The sequence below is a fragment of the Plectropomus leopardus genome, chromosome 11, assembly GCF_008729295.1.
Source record: "Plectropomus leopardus isolate mb chromosome 11, YSFRI_Pleo_2.0, whole genome shotgun sequence".
In the NCBI taxonomy this organism is placed as follows: Eukaryota; Metazoa; Chordata; class Actinopteri; order Perciformes; family Serranidae; genus Plectropomus; species Plectropomus leopardus.
The window spans coordinates 21483993-21504503 of record NC_056473.1 but is presented as its reverse complement, the minus strand read 5'-3'; the positions used below and the strand labels follow the sequence as shown (position 1 = coordinate 21504503).

Sequence of the window (20511 nt, the reverse complement as noted above, 5' to 3'; positions counted from 1 at the left end):
GGAAAGCTGTTCTTAAATCCAAACACGTGGAGGCAACATATTATTCTGTCAGTTATTTTCTTTAAGGCTTCAGCTCTATTTTCTTCATCTCAAGATTAATAACAAAGTCACTGCACATGAAAACAAAGCTTGACTCACTCAGGAAAAAATATGTAATTGTTCACGTGTTTTCTTGATTCATGGGTGGATGGAGAGACAGATGGATGAATGGATGTATAGATTGATATAAATGTATTCACATGTGTGTGTGTGTGTGCGCGCACACACACACGCATGCGTGTGCGTCTTTGTTCTGTATTCACAGGAGTGATCGTGACAGCCAGACGGTTTGACAGGGAGCGACAGAGAGAGTATTCAATTACAGTAACGGCCACTGATTGGGCGGAGGAGCCACTCATTGGCATCTGTCAGCTCACCATCCAGATACTCGACCAGAATGATAATAGCCCGAAGTTTGAGAATTTGCGTTACGAGTGTAAGTGATAAAAAATTATGCATGCTGTAATACAGAAATTAGTGTTGTTAAAGCAGGAGCATAACTAGGCCCTTAAAAATGCTGAAGTAAAGAGACCGAGTGGTGCAGGGTTTATATGCTCCTTTTTTACTTTAATTTAGTAATTTGATTTAATTGAGGATGTGCTTTGGAGTGTGGATGCAGTAAATATGTAGCCTGTATATTGCTTTGTTTTGGGTAAATGAAATACCACTCATTCCCATGTGTAATGAAATGCATTTCTGTGTGAAAAATGGAAGTAGACACAACAAATACCTTGGTAATACCCTAAATCAGTTTTGCATAATGACCATTATCCATAATGCCCATCATGTTTTCCCTTTACCGACCTTTGCGATCACCCTCATGTGTTCTGCTCTTTGACCAGCAAACTGTGTGCACATACATTATTTGTATCCCCTGTAGACTTTCTGAGAGAAGACACTTTGGTGGGTACCAGTTTCCTCCGTGTGGCAGCTCACGATGACGACTTTGGAACTAATGCAGCTATCACTTACTCCATGTCCCTGGAGCAGCCTGAGTACCTGCGGGTTAACCCTGTCACAGGATGGGTCTACGTTAACCAGCCCATATCACAGGTCAGTCAGCAGTTATTAGCAGCCTGCTCTCTCTCTCTCAGTCGACACTCACACAAACACTCAGAGTGTGCATCACATGGCGGCCTGTGGGTCTATGTCAACAAAGTTAATGAATAAGCCACCTCAAAGTGCCTCTTTCTGCTACTCCCAATCTAGGGTATGTGTACTCCCAGAGGTGCTGCTGCATGTGGAAAGACCACAAAGAAAGAAGATAGGGGGAGACTAATTCAGGCTAAACAAATTATTAAAAATAGATTCTGACAGCTTGTGATTCCTGTGGTTATATTTGACGACTACAGCTCTGTCTATCGCACTTTACTACACACTGTCCTGAAAATATGTTGAAAAAATCCCCCATCCTGCAGTTCCTGTCAAAAAATAAAGACATGATGTTTTTAAGTGTAGAGCACAGGTTTTTTTGAGAAGATAATCATTACAAACCAAGACATTTTTTCTATCTTGACTACTCTGGCTTTGATATAAGAGATTCAAGGCTCATCAATTTTAGCTTATTATCTAAAGCTTTGATAAGGAGACTGAAAGCATGCAGCTTGTATTTTGAGGCTGTTAATTGAAACAGTTTGGAGGCTGGAAGATTATGCATGCATCACCTCCACGTTTATTATTTTGCATCACATATATTACTGTTTTCACTTGAAAATAGCTACGATGATTAGCAAGATGACCACAGTTGCTGTTTTTAAACTAATTAATGCACTGTGAGTGTTTTACCATGTCAGTGATGTAACATGCTTTTTGAACATTTTGATACTAGCTGTAGACTTTCATGTTTTTTGCAGCCTATCAGCGATGTACCTTCTGTTTTCCTCTTCCACATATTCAAATGTGAAAGTTGTTCTTTGGCTTGAAACTTACTATAGCACTATAGAGCCGTTTATTATTTAACACGCTTTTTAGCGCAGTGGTGTTAGAAGTCTCTGGAAATTTTGCCGCTGACTTCATGCAAAATTGAAACTGTTAAGCCAAAAAACCTCGCTGAACAAAGCTGCTGCATATTTAAAAGTGGTTTCAGAAGCTTTCTGAATCATCCCGCAATCTTTTTTTCTGCTGTAACTAAGATTGTAAAAGCGCTTCATTAAATGTTAACCATCTAAGCTGGCCTGAGACATTGTTCTATTTTGATTTTGTCATCACAGTTTCTTATCATAGTGAATAAGTATGAAGGCCAAATTTTCACACCTTTCTTCAAGGTTAAGAGAGCTGCACGTTTCCTCATTCACTTCAGTTGGATAATGAAGGGGACAGGGCATTGAACAACAATGGTTATTATGCACTCAGACAGTGCAGTTAAAACCAGCCTTAACACACTGTACAGCACAGCTCTGCAGAGAATTCAGTGGAGAAGATGGAAAAGGTTGCTGTGACCGTATCCAGGACATTTTATGGCTATTTTCTGGTTCAGATTTGACACTATTACTGGAAATTGAATTTTAAACCTTGGTTGGATGTTACCACAAAGTCAGTCAGTTAGTCATTTATTGTAAAAGCAGCAGCTGCTGGGTTCACATTGGACAGCACAGATTGCAATCTTTGTTCTCTGGTATCAAACTGTGGAAGAGTTGTACTTGTTCACAAATACTAATTGGATTGTCCCAGGAACAGAAAATGTAATTCTGAATGTTAAGTAAGATTTCTCTTTATCTGGAGCACAATAATAGAGTCGCTAGCCCACAATTTGCATTGATATAATAATGCAGCTGATGGCTTAAGCATTGTATCTTAACAATTGAATTCTTATTGGAGCAGTTTTTCATTAAGAAAGTGATATAAATATGACTTGCATTATCTCTTACTGCGAGTGGTTGAATGAAATTTCCTTGTGTGGGCAAAAAGAGACCCTTTAGAGGATTTTTTAGTTGTTTTTTTTTTCTTCACTCTGGTGTGAGTGTAATGTTGATGTTGTCTAATTTAGATAAACCAAATAAAATACTCTATTGATCTCTTCAAGAAATTTTCAGCTTTCCCTGCAGTGTCCACTTTGATGAAATACAGTTCCTTAGTCAAATTTACCCCCTTATTTCCTAGCGGTTCAATTATAGCACAATTACAAAAGTAGAGGAGCTTCTGTGCAGTCTGAATTATAGCTTAATACATCTCTTGTAAGGCCCACATTGCTGCCTCTGTTGTTTTTTGCCCAATTAAATGATTTCCTCAATGGAGTTAATGCAACAAGTTTAGGCACATGCGGTAGCTCAAAGTCAATACTGCCCATCAGCTGATCATGAGCTAATCACTCTGAGCGCCAGCAGCACACCTATTCACATAACAGAGAGGTCCATTTAAACACGCAGCTCTGCAGCCTCAGTGGTTATTGCTGCTATCTGCTGTCACTGGCCAGTTTCCAGCGGCCTCCTGCCACAGAGCAAGGTGAAGACACAGCCATGTTACTAAGATTATAGCAAGGGTTTATTACTTTATTTCACAACACATCAGGTGTTTAAAGGAGCTCTATACGATATTCAGAGAATTATTATAGCAGCAAACAACTATCTGCTACATAAGGATATAGTTGAGTTATGGCGTCCTGAGCAGAGAATGAGATCATCAAAGACGGCCCCTGATATGAGCCCCTGAGTGTGTATCTCGCTCAGTGACTGTATATAAAGATGGACATGTCTCCACTTCCTCCCACTGTACAAAACTTCAGTCAAAGTATCCTGCTGATTATGTTGTTTGGAGCCAGAGTTTGTGCTGTAGGGATCTCTGAAGTTTTCAGTTCCCACTGGCACACCCATTTGCAAGCAGCACTACTGATCCTGAGTACACTGATAGGCGCATACAGCTGTCAGTGCCAATGTTAGACCTCATTTTTTTATTGCATCAAATTACTATTTGTAACCAAACTTATCAGAAAAACAAGCATGTGAACATATGTCGACGTATCACAAAGATAATCTTTGGGAAAAATATATTGGACATGTACTCTGATGTTAGTTTAGCCCATGTCCCATCAGGCGTCCCCATCTCCCCCTCTCTTTGTTTCATTAATCATAATAAAATTCAGATCACCTTGGTAGCTGAAAGTCACAAATTCGCAATTTCTTCAGTTCGATTTCAGCCATGGCACCTGTGTTGCATGTCATACCCCTCTCTCTTGCCCCCATTACCTTTTGACTCTACTCTCTGTACCTGTTTTATAAGGGGGAAAATGCACCCGAAAATAAAATCTTTGGAAAAAAAATTTTTTAATGACATTAGAGCTGGCTCTGAAAGTTCATCAGATAGTTGCTCATTAGTTGTTTTTTTGTTTTTGTCAAAAGAGCTAAGTTTTAATCAGCTTATTATTTCGCTTGTAAATACCATGATAATCATTTTAGTGACTGAACTGTTACAGAGAACATATATCACGCGGGACATCATAGCGACCGACGGGGGGAACCGAAACACCTCTGTGGAGCTGGCAGTGACCATCACCAACGTGAAGAACCAGCCTCCACAGTGGGAGAAGGAGAGCTACAGTGTTGTCATCCCTGAAAACACAGCCAGGGACACACCAATAGTGGTACGTGTAACTTTGATCACTGTAACACTGTTTATATTAGCGCACATGTTGTTGAGCTGGATTCTCCATCTCTTGCCATTTTGATTTGCTGTAATTGAATCAGCTGAGTGTTTGTTTGCTTACTTCCCTGGATTAATTCACAGTTTGAGCATTATTCAGACACCGTGTTCTGTTTGTGCTCAAAACACACATTTTTAAAGCTTGTCAGTCAGTGCGCAGAGAAAACTGTAAAGGTGTTTTATGCCGTTTTGATGCTGTTGGAGAAAGCTGACATTGGATCGCATGTGCCAAGCAAGTTTCATGACTTCAGGCTCATTAAATCCATTCACAACATCTCCTTTGATGTGGGAAATATATAGCTGTCAATCTGGAGAGCACAAAAATCCCCCTTTTCCCAAGGTCTTGACAAGGGGATTCACTTCAAGATAAGAGGTTATCTCAGGGCTCAAGCAGTTGGTTTTACTCTGATCCTACTCTTTCTTACTCAGATAATCAATCATTGCAATAATATTCTTCAATATTTGACTAAATCTGTGCTTCCTCAGACTACAAACCACAAATGCAGACGCAGTTGTAATTTAGCGTATCACATTTTACCAGATGTTACCTGCCCTACCTTAAAGACAATCCTTGTTAAGCGAATGGTTCAAAGATTCAGGAAATACATTTACTTGCTCTTTTCCCAAGACTGACAGGATTGATACCACTCTCATGTCTGGACGTTAATTGTGAAGCTTTAGCCTGCAGCCGAGTATCTTAGCTCAGCATAAAGACCGCAAGCAGGGAGAAATAGCAAGCTTAGCTCTGTCTAAAGTTTAATAATATTTCTACTACCAGCTCTAGAGCTCACAATTGTATGCATTTTGTTTGGTTTCCTCCTGTTTCCAGTCTTTATGCTAAGCTTAGATAAAATCTCCTGGCCTCTCATGGGGTGTCAATATACTCATTTCACTCTGCAAGAAATCAAATATGTGTATTTCTTCCAAAGATGTTGAACCTTAAAGCAGAGAGTTGACCGAGATGTGAATGTCAATCTGTGGCATCATATGGGTTGAGTGAGTCATCCACATGGGCTTAAACTTGAAAACAGATTCCCTCTTTTTTTCTGAAAGCACTTTTTGACCACTTGCTCAGTTTAGGATAATTCTCTGTTTTTTTTTTTCTTTGTTTGGTTGGTTGGTTGTTTTAAAGTCAGTCTTCACCAGCTTTAACTGAGATACTTTAAGAAATCCAGCATTAAGCCAAGAGAAATAATGTTCTAACTTTCTCATGCTATTCAGACAATCAAGGCGACCTCTCAGCTGGGGGACCCGAGGGTGACCTATAACCTGGAGGATGGGATGGTCCCCGAAACCAACATGCCAGTTCGTTTCTACCTTTCCCCCAACCGTGAAGATGGCTCTGCGTCCATTCTGGTCTCAGAGCCGCTGGACTACGAGACCACACCTCTCTTCTCTCTCCGTGTTCGAGCGCAGAATGTGGCCGCAGTGCCTCTTGCAGCGTTCACTACAGTTTATGTCAACATTACAGGTGTGATTTGTTCTTTTCTCACCTAACTTTTTCTTTGTTCTTTGATGTGAAACTAAACTCATCAGACTTTATTGTCTCATTAGCAGATTTTATTAATATCCTTTAACTGTGTGTTCAGATAATCGTCTTTTCCACATTTCTGTTTTATAATGTGTATATATATATAGTAGATAATTAAGTGTGGTGCCTGATAATTAAATGTGTTAAGCATATAAGACGTATATATGCTCTACATAATTACCAGATTTTTTTGAGAATTTGATTCAATTTTGTTTTTCAGCGTATGTCAAACACAAAACTGATTTATTTATCTTAGGTTTGACAAACATGTAGCCAAAGGATCATAACTATCTTTTAGCTGTTAAGTACATTGTTGAGTTCATCTACAGGTGACAAGAGGTCCAAGAGGTCCAACATCCAGAATGCTCATCTCAGCAGCTACAGTAAACAGTGTTGCATTCGTGTTTTTTTTTTCTTCAGAAAATCAAACCTCTAAATCTTTAATGTGCACAGTTACAGGGGCTACAGCTTTGGATGCCAGAGAATGTATTACCTGCTATGTGGAAATTAACACATTGTCAATTTGCTACTGTATCCCTTTTCTCTCCTCAGATGTCAATGACAATGTGCCATTTTTCACCTCCTCCATCTACGAAGCTTCAGTCACAGAGGGAGCTCAGATAGGAACTTCAGTTCTCCAAGTTTCTGCCCATGACAAAGACCTCGGTCTTAATGGAGAGGTTTGTGGTTATCCATTTGTGTTGTGCAGCTACAAAACAATTATGAGATTTTCACCCACCTATAGATTTGGGTTTTTTCCCTTGCGCGGAAGTTTTTGTTTTCCAGAGTTGCCAGAGTCTTGTAATAACCGTGACTGACTTTGACAATATCAGCGGGATAGAGTATCGATCTAATTTTGCCTGTAATGAGAAGACAGACTCTGAGAGTATGATAGAGACCTCCTGACATTTTCAGCTTCAAAGCCTTTAATTTTGCTATTTCTGCAGGTTATTGCTTGAAAGAACACTGTGGCTTAATTTTTTAAATTCCCTGTGCTCCGCAGATCACTTTCTCTCTACTGAGTGACAGCAGTGGCGACCACCATCTGTTCCGCATAGACCCCAAACTTGGGATCATCTACACAGAAGCTGTGTTTGACCGTGAGGCCCGGAGCTCCTATTTGCTGGAGGTTCAGTCAGAAGATGGTCAGGAGTCAGCGCGACCTGGCAAGAACAAACAGGCCAACTCAGGTTCGAAATTACGTCAATCTTAATGATATCTTAACTTTTTCATTGAGCATAACATTGCTCATGCATTTATATTTTTCTTCATGTCATTCCATAGGAGCAGTTTGACATTTTTTGAGATACACTTGCTCTCATGTCTGCAGGTTAGCTAAGCTTAACACAAAGACAGAAAAAACAGAGAATGTAAAAAATGCCCCTTTGCTACCAAAATTAACTTGTGCACAGGTCAACCACACAGGTAAACAATAGAAAGCAGCAGGAACAGGAACTTTGAAAACTTTATTGAGGTTACCTCTCTTTATATATCTCTTGCTTATTCAGTCTCTCTATCAATCTCAGTGCAGACTAATTTGGATTGATGTAAGCGCTGCTTAGGAGGAGACGGAGGATAATTAATGGCAGCACATCATTGCATGTTTCCAGTAATGGAGCTGAAATTATCATGTTTACCCAGGTGTTGTGTTCCCATCAATGCCGATTGGAGCTGGAGGCAGTTAATATGTGTATATGTGTCCACTGCAGAGTCATTTGACCTGGCTGTGAATGCCAACTGTACGCATTCTCGTGTCATTAAAAAGCTAGATGTTAGCGGGTGTTAGCAGGTTTTTTGTGCAGTGGGAATTAGGCTTAAGTCTGCCTACAAGCTCCTCTAAAGGCAACACAACCCAAGGTAAAAGAACAAATATTTATTTTGCATTAATGAACCAAAACACAAACCTTTTTTGAGTTGTTTCAAAGAGATCTGTGACTAAACAAAAATCGTACTTACTTAAATAAGTGTGTGTCTCACAAACATTCGATTTTAGCTATTTGTTTGCTTTCCTTTCTTCCATTTCTCTTCTTGTGCTCTGACACACAGCAGAAACTAGGGTGAAAGTTGCTCACCTAAGGCCCAACGTTGATAGACGGACAACCGTTGGCATGGTGTGTCAGGGCTCAAAAGGTCTCAAACTAATATGTGAAACTTTTATTTGCTCAGTTTGTACAAAAACGTGTTACTAGACCAGGCCAGAAAATAGTCAGGCACATACCAGCCTCTAGCTTAGCATTAGCTATGTTGCTAGCTTTGCTTAACATTCACTATCCTGGTGGCTGTAGCTTTATATTTACCACCCAGATATGACAGTGGCATCATTCTTCTATTGGCAAGAAAGTGGATAAGCATATTTTTCAAAATGTCAAACTATCCGTATAGACAATTCTAAACCCAAGATGACAAGCATTCAAATAAGACGTTACTTTGGTCCCATTCCTTTTTACGCATACATATCGTTGTTTTTTCATTTCTTTTTCATTCTAAAAGACTGTCGATTTAACTTTGAGGTGACCTCTGGCTTTTATATTATCCCATCCCCTAAAAAGCAACATTGTTCTTTCCCTACAAGCCTACAAGGCAATCCTGGAAACTATGAGGAGTTCGTCCTCTGTGCTCTGTGTTTCAAACAGACTGCATTGGCATGATAGTACATTCATTTACACCTTGGGATTGACTTTGAAAAGTGGATATTAATTGATTTAGTCCACTGCCATGACCAGACAGCCTCACTCTCTTCCATGTAGAAATAGCTCAGAGATTTCTTGGTACCTGTCTGTTTCCTCCCTGTTTTTGATTTTCCTTGTTCAATATTAAACGTGTGCTGCCTGTGTTTGTTTACATTCTTCTGCTTGTGACATTTTGGCATTTGTCATAAAACCTCAGCCCGTGCTTAGTGATGTAACATGGCAGGGGTTTTTCTTCTTTTTTTTCTTTTTTTTTGTTTTTACAGAAATGGGTCCTTTGCAAATGTTTACGAAGGAGGTATTAGGGGTAAAGGGTGATGTTTTGGAGCAGTAAAGCCTTCTCTCCAGAGTTGCCAGGGCTGCTTAGCATTTGTAATGAGCCTTAGCTGTGTCTTGGGTTATGAATCTCTGCACATCCAGAAGGACTCATCTCCTCTGCAAACATTACCTGTCTCGCTGCGTCACCTCTGGGATACACCAAGAGGAGGAGGGAAATGTAAAAACAAGCCGGGGAAATAAAGCCACCCTCCACCGCTGTCATCTCTTACTGCAGCAGCTCCAAATTAGCATGTCGCCCATGTGTTCTGTGAGCAGATAATTTACTCTTTCTAACTAAAGAAATAAGCAGCGTAATGAGGAGGGCACCGATAAGACACAAACACTTGTCATCTTATAAATATTTAACCTTCCCAGCAGAGAGGTTCTTTATCTACTCTGCAAAAAAAGCAGCTTGTTGAAGAGGTTTAGCCCCATTACTGTTATTCTTTCTGTTTAAAACAGTTGCCCCTATAAGAACAATAAACTGTTGACAGAATGAATAATTTATGTAATTACATCACATATTTATGAGTAATGTTTTCTCTGATTTCCATGTCAATGAGGCACATTGCGTTCAGTTAAGTGCCTCTTCCCCACTAAACAATGACAATGAATTGTAGAATCAATAAACAGATGGAGGAAGAATACACACATACCCTCTGTGTGTGTGTGTGTGTGTGTGTGTGTGTGTGTGTGTGTGTGTGTGTGTGTGTGTGTGTGTGTGTGTTTGTGCCCGTGCGTGCGTGTGTGTGTGTGCGTGCATGCTTCGCCTTTTAATCTTCTGGCATTCTGTCGTTCTTGCAGACACAGCGTATGTGAGGGTTTTCATCAGCGACGTCAACGACAACAAACCAGTCTTTGCTCAGCGACTGTATGAAGTCGGTGTCGACGAGAATGCAGATGTGGGCCTGGCTGTTGTCACTGTTAGTGCTAATGACGAGGATGAAGGTATGCTTGATGAGGCGGCAGACTGAGGAGGTCCCAAGGAGATTTTACCGATGCCACTTCCCAGAATTAAAGGTTAAAGAAGCAAGCCAGCCAGAACCCATATAAAAGTTTCTTGTGAAACACTTTGAAACTTCACACAAGTTTGCCAGATTGCACTTTCTTTATTTCTCACTCTCTTGAAATAACAGAAGTATTTTGGCAGCCCATCAGTCAGTTTTTCCTGCAGTGAATTGTGTGCCAGGTACACACCTTTTATTTGCAAGATGCATTTGTAGCAGAATGCATAAAGTGACCCTGCGGGCAGTCTTTCCCAATCTGGCTTGAGCTCTGCTCAGATCGCACTGCTGAAATCATGCAGTGTGCTGGATTTAGCAGTAGTCATTTGAGTGCTTGGTAATGCACTGTTGCACATATGTTCCAAAAAGACTGACACGCTCCCACACAGTAGGTGGGCGGGATTTAACCAATAAAGCAGTTGCTCATCCGCCGTACAGCGGTAGCCTAAGATCCCTTTATCAGGCATGTTTAGGTCCGTTAATCAAGTATTTATGGCGAGCGGGGGTGCAGCTTAAGCTGGGCTGCAGCACTAATGATGAATAGCTGTGGAATAACACCAACCCCCAACATTAAAGTTGCAATACTGTTGCACTTGTGTCTGAGAGGCTACGCTCAATCTGTCTTGTTTAAAAACCAACACCCTGGGCCTGACTGCTGTAAGCCTGCCGGATCCCTGTGGGAGGCAGGGAGCACTTTGTCAGCTAGGGCTGTGTTAATAGTACAGATTAGTGTATTTACATGGGATTTTAGCTACTTTAACCCAACAGGATGATTGAAAACGAAGACTGTTCATTCCAGAAGATTATCTTATCTATTCCAATGTTGAAGCAGTAGTGTGGATGGTCTCCATGGAGACACAGTAGATAAGTTCGGATATTGACTTTGTCTTTACTGAACTACAGCCCCCTGACCCCTTAGCCCACCCCCCACCCTCTTTCGGGCCTCAAAATCATTCCCTAGAGGGCACTATTACTGTATGCTTCTTTTTCCTCTCCTGCTCTCTTTTACTTTATTCGGCACTCTATTTTTAATTAGTATCTGATTAAAGCCAAGGAGACGTGCTACAACGTTTCCATTTAATTAAGCAATCAAAACAAGAAAGGGAAACATGAAAACCTACTAATGCTCAGGTCTTGGAGGAAATGAGGTGTAATTCTCTGGTGGTTACGCCGTTCTGTTATTGCTAGAATGATAGTGCTTCTGCATAGAGTAGGAAAAGGGACGATACTGAATTATTCAGCAGCAAACTGCTATAAAGTCCACTACCTTTTTAAAGTGTTGCTACACTTGGGTTTCACCTCAAGATTTCTGTAACCTTGTTATGATAACAGTTTATTTGCAGGTGTTTTCACATTCCCAATCATGCATTTTTTAAATTCCTGCTGCAGGAGCCAATGCCAAGCTGCGCTACCAGATTACATCTGGCAACAAAGGTGGTGTTTTTGACATCGAGCCAGAGGTGGGGACGATCTTTATCGCACAGCCATTGGACTATGAGCAGCAGAAGAGATACAAGCTGCTGGTCCTTGCCTCTGATGGGAAGTGGGAGGACTACGCGGCCGTGGTGGTTACTGTGGTCAATAAGAATGATGAGGCACCTGTATTCTCCATGAATGAGTACTATGGATCAGTCACAGAGGAGCTTGATGGGTCACCTGTCTTTGTACTACAGGTGAGAGGTTGAGATGATTACTGCCAAGAGGTTTTACGCTGCAGGTTTTTCATTCATGACGGTAATCCATAGATCTGTTATTATCTTGACAGCTTCTCTGAATTAGAAAATGTAGCTGTGTCGAAGGAGTATTGCTTACAATTTTGACACTACTGTGGTTTGAAATATTATAGAAGCATCATTGCATTAAGTCAGAGAGACAGTAGTGATGGATCCTGTGTGGGGAAATAACCAGTAAGGCTGTCAGACCCACTCTGAGGCTCGATGCAAGAAACATGTCTGATCAGAGCTCATTGCTTTAATTTAGGTGGTCAGGAAAAAGTGCAAACGCTTAAATGGGCTGTCGAAAAAATCCAAAAGCAAAGAAGACATGAGTGACGTCTGAAAAGAGATAAGAGGAGGCAGTAATTTGGGTTTGACTGGATGAATGAGTGTCCATTTTCTTAAGAAGTCCTTTCTGTCTCTGCAGGTGACAGCGACTGACCCGGACAAAGATGCAGACCAGGGTGCCATACGATATTCCATTCATGGCCAGGGGGCAGAGTCACACTTCATGATCAATGACATCACGGGGGAAATGTACGCTCAGCGCACCATGGACCGGGAGGAACGTGCTGTTTGGCGCTTTGTTGTCATGGCGACGGACGAAGAGGGCGAAGGACTTACTGGTTTTACGGATGTTATTATCAATGTGTGGGACATCAATGACAATTCTCCCGCCTTCACATGTGCACCTGATAATTGCCACAGTAGCGTGGCGGAGAACTCCCCTCCTGGAACGATTGTTGTGGAAATGACAGCAGTAGACCTTGACGACGCAGCTGTAGGTCAAAACGCAATCCTCACGTACCGGATTACCGAGAATGTGCACAACACAAACAATGCAGACCTTTTCACTATTGATTCCAGCACGGGTACTATATCTGTGGCAGCAGAGGGTCTGGATCGGGAGTTTGCTGACAGCCACCGGCTGGTAGTGGAAGCCCGGGATGGCGGGGGCATGACAGGTACAGCCACTGCCACTATAGTGGTTACAGACATCAACGACCATGTGCCAAAGTTTAGAGAGGACCAGTGTGGCGCTCGTGTGCCTGAGAGCACTAATGAAGATGCTCCCATTCTGGAGCTCAGCGCTGTAGACCCTGACGCTGGCACGTATGGACAGCTGGCCTTCAGTGTGGTGGCAGGAGACCCCGAGCAGCGGTTCTACATGGTTAGCCACAGACTGGAGCAGACGGGCACTCTGAGACTGAAGAAGAAGCTGGACTTTGAGAAGCCAGGGGAGCAGCGGTTCAACCTTACCATCAAGGTGGAGGACTCCGAATTCTCCAGCCTCATCCACTGTCAGGTTGTAGTGGATGATGAGAATGACAATGCTCCTGTGTTCACCCCAATTTCCCACCCACTCTCACCTTTGCCAGAGGACACACCTGTGGGAACCAGCATCATTCAGGTCACAGCCACTGACTCCGACTCTGGCCTGAATGGGGACATTTTGTACAGCATTCTCCCTCAGTCTGACCCAGCTGGAGATTTTACAGTCAGCCAAGTTGGTGTGGTCACAGTTGCCAGGCCACTGGATAGGGAGAGAGTTGGGGGTTATGAGCTTGTTGTCATGGCGACAGACCGGGGTACCCCGGCTCTGACTGGCAGTGTCATGGTCCACTTGCCGCTGCTAGACATGAATGACAACGGGCCAGAGCTGGAGACAGCCTACGCTCCTGTACTGTGGGAGAACAGTCCAGCACCTCAAGTGGTCTGGCTCAACAGGAGCTCCCCTCTGCTCCATGTTGTGGACAGAGACTCCCCAGAGCACGGGCCTCCGTTCTCTATCTCCCTGCCCTCACTGTACTCTGTCGACTTCCACCTGCAAGATCACGGGAACGGCTCTGCCACACTCACTGCCTTGCGGAGATTTGACAGAGAAAGGCAAAGCGAGTTCCACTTGCCAGTGATCATGACCGACAGCGGCGATCCGCCAATGACAGCCACAAACACGCTCACCATCACCATTGGCGACCAGAATGATAATGCCCACCAGGCAGGAGAGAAAGATGTCTATGTGCATCGCCGCAAGGGTGAGTTGCTCGCTTCCCCTCATTTCTTTCTCTTTGCCCCTTGCTTTCGCTACAGTGCTTTTCACTGCAGGCAGAGCTTGAGTGAAGAGGGGAAACTGAGGCTACAGCTGAAGGGTAAAGTTTTCATTCCCATACCTGCTCGGTGTAGTCTGGAATTCATAATTGCACTCTTCCCTTTACATTCTAACAGTGTTTTGTTATGGTAATATCGTTGTCAAATCCTTTCTCAAGCCCTCAGCACATCCTTCCCTTGCCAACCCTATGCCTAAAGCTCATCCGAGCATCACATTATGATAAGGATCATGAATCTTCTTTGTTTGTAGTTTTGTACCTTCCAGCTGAGTTGGTTAGGCATGTTGGCTTGTTAGTGTTTTGATCGCACACTCAGCTACATGGCAGTTTTGGTAATTGTGGAAAACAGGAGCACCGTGACTCATCCTGGTTGCCATTGTTTACCCAGCTGCAGTGCTCTGGCACTGCAGGTCGATAATAACATAATCCATACTGAGATAGCCCTGCTTCCTTAAGCTCCACGCTCTCTGAAGTGGAGCACTGAGAGCCTATTCATTCCAGCAGTGGGGCTCCACAGTTATGAGCATAATAAGTAGAACAGAACACAAGAATGCAAGATAAGGAGAAGAGAGGGACGAAAAGATAAGTGTTGGCATCAGCAGATTCTGTCCAGACGGAATCAATGTGTGTGTGTGTGTGTGTTTACCTAGCAGGAAGGATGGCAAATGCGGCACTGGGGAAGGTGCATGCCCCAGATCCTGATGACTGGGACAACAAGACCTACACTCTGGAGACAAGCGCAGCCAAGTAAGAGCTCTCTGTTAAATGCATATAATTTTTTTTAAAATGAAAACATGCTGATCTCCAAATGTGCAACACAAGTACAAGTGCTACAGTAATACAGTACCAGGAGAACTGCCAACAGTGTAGAATTTGAAAAATAAAGAAGATGCGGACTCAGCGTTGAGGCTGTATTTCTCTAACAAGGCCTCTTTCAGTGATATCACCCAGCCTGAAACATGCCTAACAGGTACTTCATCTAATCTTAGATCCAATTCCCCGGCCTTTAATAAAAGCTACACTTTCCAAAGGGACTTTAATAATAGCCGTCAACAGTGATTGCCATTCTGGAAAATGCAATCAGATTCAAACAAACTAAGCAATCTCGGTCCACCTGTATGATGTTCCCAGATGAAACAGCCCGTACGAGCACCGTCTGACTCCATCAGGGACCTTGTGCAGCTATTCAGTATTCACACCCTCAAGATCAGATTAGAAATACCAATTGCATATTTGTTTTATTCATATAACAAATTCTGACAGTTACCATGACAACTATAAAGCTCTTTCGAAGCGAAAGAATTTGTCTTTTTTATCTCCTTCTTGGCATTTTTTCTTCCTCTGTTTTGTTTTTTTTTTTCTCAATATGGATTCGCATTAACTTCCCATCGGATTAAACCCAAGTACTGCTGACCAATTCTCTATTTGTCTGTCTGCCATCTGTCAGGTGTTTTTCCTCTGAACAAGAGCTCGGGAAATAAAGGAAGCTACTTGTCTTCTTTCTCATTTTCTTCCTTTCATCTTCCTCTGATGCCGTCCTCACCTACTTAACAGCTCCTCTGCTTCTCTCAGATACTTCAGTCTGAACCAGAGCTCGGGAGTGCTGACCGTCCGACAGAACATTCCAGCAGGCAGCTACTGGTTGAGGGTCGGGGTGTCGGATGGGGTGTGGCCCGATGTGTTCTCAGGGGTCAGAGTTCATGTCAGGGAGCTGGACGAAAAGGCCATCCTGTCATCCGCCTCGCTGCGCTTGACTGGTAACATTAGCAAAAACACTGACTCACTGGTTGCATAAACACACTGTTCATTTTGAATCACCGGGTGCCTGGAGCTCTGCAGGTATATGGGTGTGGCTGTGTCTCTACATAAACCCCCATACCAGTTTAAACAATATTTAGGATGATTCAACTGGATTTCCCGTCTCAGTCATCCTCCACAAAATAGAAAACTTGCTCTTTGTTGCCGCTGTTGTTCAATGCCTTTTTGAAGCTGATGTTGAAAGAGACAGCATCTGCCACAGGCATGAATAAATTGGTACGTTTCATTGACTGATTATCAGGTTGTCAATCCAGTTAACGCTGAAATAATAGGCTGTCAGGAGAAATTTTTACATTGCATAATTTAACATTTCTAAGCATTGTAAAGCAACCTTTCACAGTGCTCAGTGGTAATAGTTTACTTTTTCGTCTTTTTCTTTGGCGCTCTGAAGTTTGTGTTAGAGTGTTCATTTCTCTGTCACTCTCTCAGAGCAAATCGGAGTTATAAAGGTCAATTTAGAAGTGTCAGGTGAAGTCCTTGACATTTAAAAAGCCATTCGGCGAACAGAGTCGAAGGCTATTATGGATGCCTCTGACTGCAGCTCATTATCATTTTTGGAGATTAAAGATGACTGCCCACATTCTCCTGATATTATTGGAAGGTGCCACCACAAATGTGATTGATTCTCCAGTCATTCAAATATTTTGTACAAAGCAGCTCTTCAAGACCCTAACTTTTATTCAGCGAGGAAATGAAACGATTTTTACTTGACTGCATCACGACTCATTCACCTTATGGATGATTCAGTGAGGAAGTGGATCAATAGAGGGAGATGTTAGGCTACCTCTTGTGCTAATGGAATCAGGAACTCAGCAGACTTTGATCAACTCCGTAGTTGTCATTGACAAGTCAGTAGTCCTCTCTTTGTCTCCTGAAGGCATAACAGCGAGAGATTTTATCGACTCTCACATCGAGGGGAAGAGTCGGCTGGAGATGTTCTGGGACTTCCTGTCTGAAACCCTGTCTGTCAGACCGGGGAGCATCAACATTTTCAGCATAGCAGACAGGGAGGAGAAAACGGTGGACATCCATTTCTATGTCCTAACTGATAATGGCTACCTGCGCCCAGAGAAACTGCACTCCGTCCTCAGCGCACATAAAAAGAAGGTATATATACCATTGTGTCTGATAGATAGAGATCAATGCTCATATATCAAGTGATACACGCGGGAGCCGGAGGGGAAGAGATAACGGGGCTTTTTATCTGCCCTTTTATTTTCACACCAGCTTTCTGTCTGTTTACTGCCTGGCCCTGTCATGTCTCTTTGTCTCTCCCATTCATTTCTTCTCTATGTCTCCTTTCTGTTTTTTAATCGCTCTCTTTCTTTCATATTTTGATCGTGCATCATTTCGACTCCCCCGTCTTTCCTAACTATATGTCTTGCTCCTTTTAAAACAACCAGTTATTGATTATTAAAATAATTTATGTAGATTACGCCCTGCCTTCCTCTTTGCATCGCTTGTCAAGTCTTTCATCCCTCCAAATGTATGTGTACCCCGCACCGCCCACATTGGAGATACAAAATCATTGTATCTTCACTGACAATTATTGTAATTCCCATTTCTGTCTCCTGCATCTCCTCCCTTCTTCCCTTCTCCGACTCTCCGCAGCTGCAGGCACTGCTGCGTGTGAATGTGAGCCAGGTGCAGGTAGACGAGTGTGTGCGCACAGACTGCAAGACATCCGGCGGCTGCTCCACACAGTTAAGCATCAGTGACTCGCCCACCCTGGTAGACTCAGGTGCTTTATCCCTGGTGTCAGTGGAGGTGACGTCCTCTGCTGTGTGTGGCTGCGCTGCCAGGGAAATGACCCACCAGCCCTGCGCCTCCTACACCAGTAACCCCTGTCTGAATGGAGGGACCTGCATCGACACCCAGAGTGGATACAGGTGAGAGGCATATCCGCAATTGTTTAGGAGGAAGAAGAAGAAAACAGGTATAGGAGTTTTTTCCATATGTGCTGCAGTCTTCTCCCCTGTCCTGTTACTGTGAAAGTGACATCTTGGAAACTGAGCCCAGAATTATTAAAAGTGCCCCTTGTGAGAAAAATCTCCTTCACCTGCAACTTGACCTAACTTGCTTGAGCTGCTCTGCTGTGTTGTCAGCTGAATTTAGAGTAGCAGGATTTTTCAAAAGGCTTTGGGCTATTTGCAGTGGAAGCAATGTGCATGTATGTGCATATCATTTTGAAAACTAGACTCTTGAATGAATCTTGCCAAGATGATTAAATTAGGTCTCTAGATATATAACCTATTTTTGAAATTTTAAAATTCTGGTGTGCTGGGTTTTGCAGAACTTAATAATGAATAATGCTTTTGTATTAATATTAACCGTACATATTTATAATCATCTGCAGTCAATATAAAGGCCTTCAAAATCAAGCGTCTAGGTCTCTGTGGGAATCTATCGCATAAAAAACAGCACGCAGTTCATTTCATGCACACACTAATGCCCAGATTAAATAAATATAGGGCAAGGGGATTAGTACAACTCTGGCCCCCCTCTATGCTCACAACTTCTCAAAATCTCATTTAATGCCATTTACTTCATGTAAGAGTGTACAGAACTCTCTTTTCCTTCTTTTATGTTTTAAATAGTCTCTGCTGCAGTTGATCGGCACACTGCTGGGAGAAGCCCTTGTTCTGTAAGAGGACTATCTCCCCATATGTGCTATATGTGCCCCCTTGTGAATGCAGTACAACCATAAAGAATCCAATTTTTAGGTTCTACCCACTGTCGAAGGGGCTTAACAGGCAACCTCAGGCGGCAGCCGATCAGATATTGTCAGTCAAAAGTGAGAAAAACATGCCCTGCACTTCTTGATTTGGATTGGCATTGCTCTCATGGGTCACATGAAAGAGCGGTGAAAGAGTGAGGTGCTGCGCACAGCGTGTGCATATGTATGCATAAGGCTCCACTCCGCCTAAGCCGTCCCTTTCGCTGCGTATGGATCAGTATTCCTGACATGTGTTACCCCTCTGCAGAATAAACAGCAATGGGGAGAAACAGCCCCTAACGGCCTCAGTACACACAGCCTTCCAGACACTGCATGAAAATAGATGGCTTTGACATTATCAGCAAAGCCAGCTTGTCTCACATGCCTACAGTGGAGGGGATAGGCTGAGATCAACTGGTCCCTTCCATCCTCGCCATCAGCCCTGATGGAATGGGCTGTTTTTCATCACTGCATGTATCTCTTCCTTTATTGTCCTTTTGTACGATTATTAATATTTACCATTATGGTCTCATACACAACCACGGTGAAGATAGGCGTGGAAAACATTTCATTTCCAGTTTCTGCAGGAGCAGTGATCCCTAACACTCAAGCTCTAATCAAAGTAGATAAGTACAAGAAGAGGCAATTGCACAGATATCAAGCAAAGCGTGTAATACCTTAAGAATGAGAAGGGGCGAGTGGGGATAAGTGAGAAAAAAGTCCAGGAAATCAGCGGTGGTATGGTGCATAGAAAAGTGAGAGAAATAGAATTAATTATCTTCTAACAAAGGAGATGTGATGTGCCGAGAAGGAACAGTCTCCAGAGGGTTCAGCTCGGGCAGCTGTGATAGATAAAGAACAGAGTGGAGTAATGTTGTGTTCATAGCTAATTGATTTAATGTACAATTGAATATTCAGGGCTTCGTTGCTAATGCAAACAATTGATTCATGGGATCGTCTTCTCAGCTGCTTGTGAGCTGCCAGCACGCTGGAGTAAAGTCAAAGTCCTCTCCCGGGTGAATCAACAAGACTGTCACGTCCACCAGAGGAAGGACAGCATGCTCAGATCCAGAGATTGGACGTGGTTAAGATTTCTCAGTGCACAAGACATGAATGACACTTATTGTTTCTTTCTTCTTCTCTGTGCTACAGGTGCCACTGCCCCCCGCAACTTGAAGGGCCAGACTGTCAGCAGACGAGAATTAGTTTCCTTGGCAACGGCTATGCCTGGTTTCCTCCCATAAGGCCGTGCTTTGATAGCCATCTCTCACTGGAGTTCATGACAGGGGAAGACGATGGACTACTACTGTATGCCGGCCCGTTGGCCACTCTGCTGCCTGGGGATGCTGAGGACTACATGGCCATAGGTAAAGAATGAGTTTCAATAATTAGATGCATGCTGCCAAGGGATCTGTGGGCCATTATTGCACTGAAACTTGAACTTAATTTTGTGTGTTTAATTACTGGGTGGTGGCTAATCAGATATATGAGGCAAATTTTGTTCGTTAGTGTACTGCTGAGGGATATGAACACTCACTTCACTGAGTTCTACAGTAAGTACTTAATGTGCTGTTACACAGGCAGCCCACTTTTACTGTTTAATGTGGATGTAACACTTTGTCATGCACCACGAGGAATTGTGTTTTTGCTTACCCCACACTTCAGTGTCACAGCAGGGCTACAGCTGCACAGACTCTGGGCATGTAGTGTCTCATTCAAGGACACATCAGTAGGGCTTATATTTGCTGACGCAAAGACTCAAACCTGAATCCACCAGGTGAAGGGCAGTAGAAGACATTTTATCAAACTGAAGTTGTGTAACACTATTATTTCACTGCAGCCCAACATGCATTTCTGTAATTATTTATTTTATTGGTGCTATGAGTAATTGCGTCTTTTTGAATAAACTAAATAATTAATAAGTAAAAATAATACACAAG

General features: G+C 42.8%; 1 protein-coding gene across 1 annotated transcript in view; it reads left to right on the top strand.

Moving 5' to 3' along the window:
* Window positions 1–20511, top strand: part of LOC121950393 (neural-cadherin-like) — an 88843-nt gene that overhangs the window by 48183 nt on the left and 20149 nt on the right. The window contains exons 10-23 of the mRNA XM_042496378.1: window positions 305–475; window positions 920–1092; window positions 4448–4615; window positions 5896–6145; window positions 6758–6885; window positions 7209–7395; window positions 10015–10158; window positions 11604–11887; window positions 12357–13965; window positions 14691–14784; window positions 15610–15794; window positions 16733–16962; window positions 17467–17744; window positions 19724–19938. Of these exons, the coding sequence (XP_042352312.1) occupies window positions 305–475; window positions 920–1092; window positions 4448–4615; window positions 5896–6145; window positions 6758–6885; window positions 7209–7395; window positions 10015–10158; window positions 11604–11887; window positions 12357–13965; window positions 14691–14784; window positions 15610–15794; window positions 16733–16962; window positions 17467–17744; window positions 19724–19938 (4116 nt within the window). The remainder of the gene's footprint in view (window positions 1–304; window positions 476–919; window positions 1093–4447; window positions 4616–5895; window positions 6146–6757; window positions 6886–7208; window positions 7396–10014; window positions 10159–11603; window positions 11888–12356; window positions 13966–14690; window positions 14785–15609; window positions 15795–16732; window positions 16963–17466; window positions 17745–19723; window positions 19939–20511) is intronic.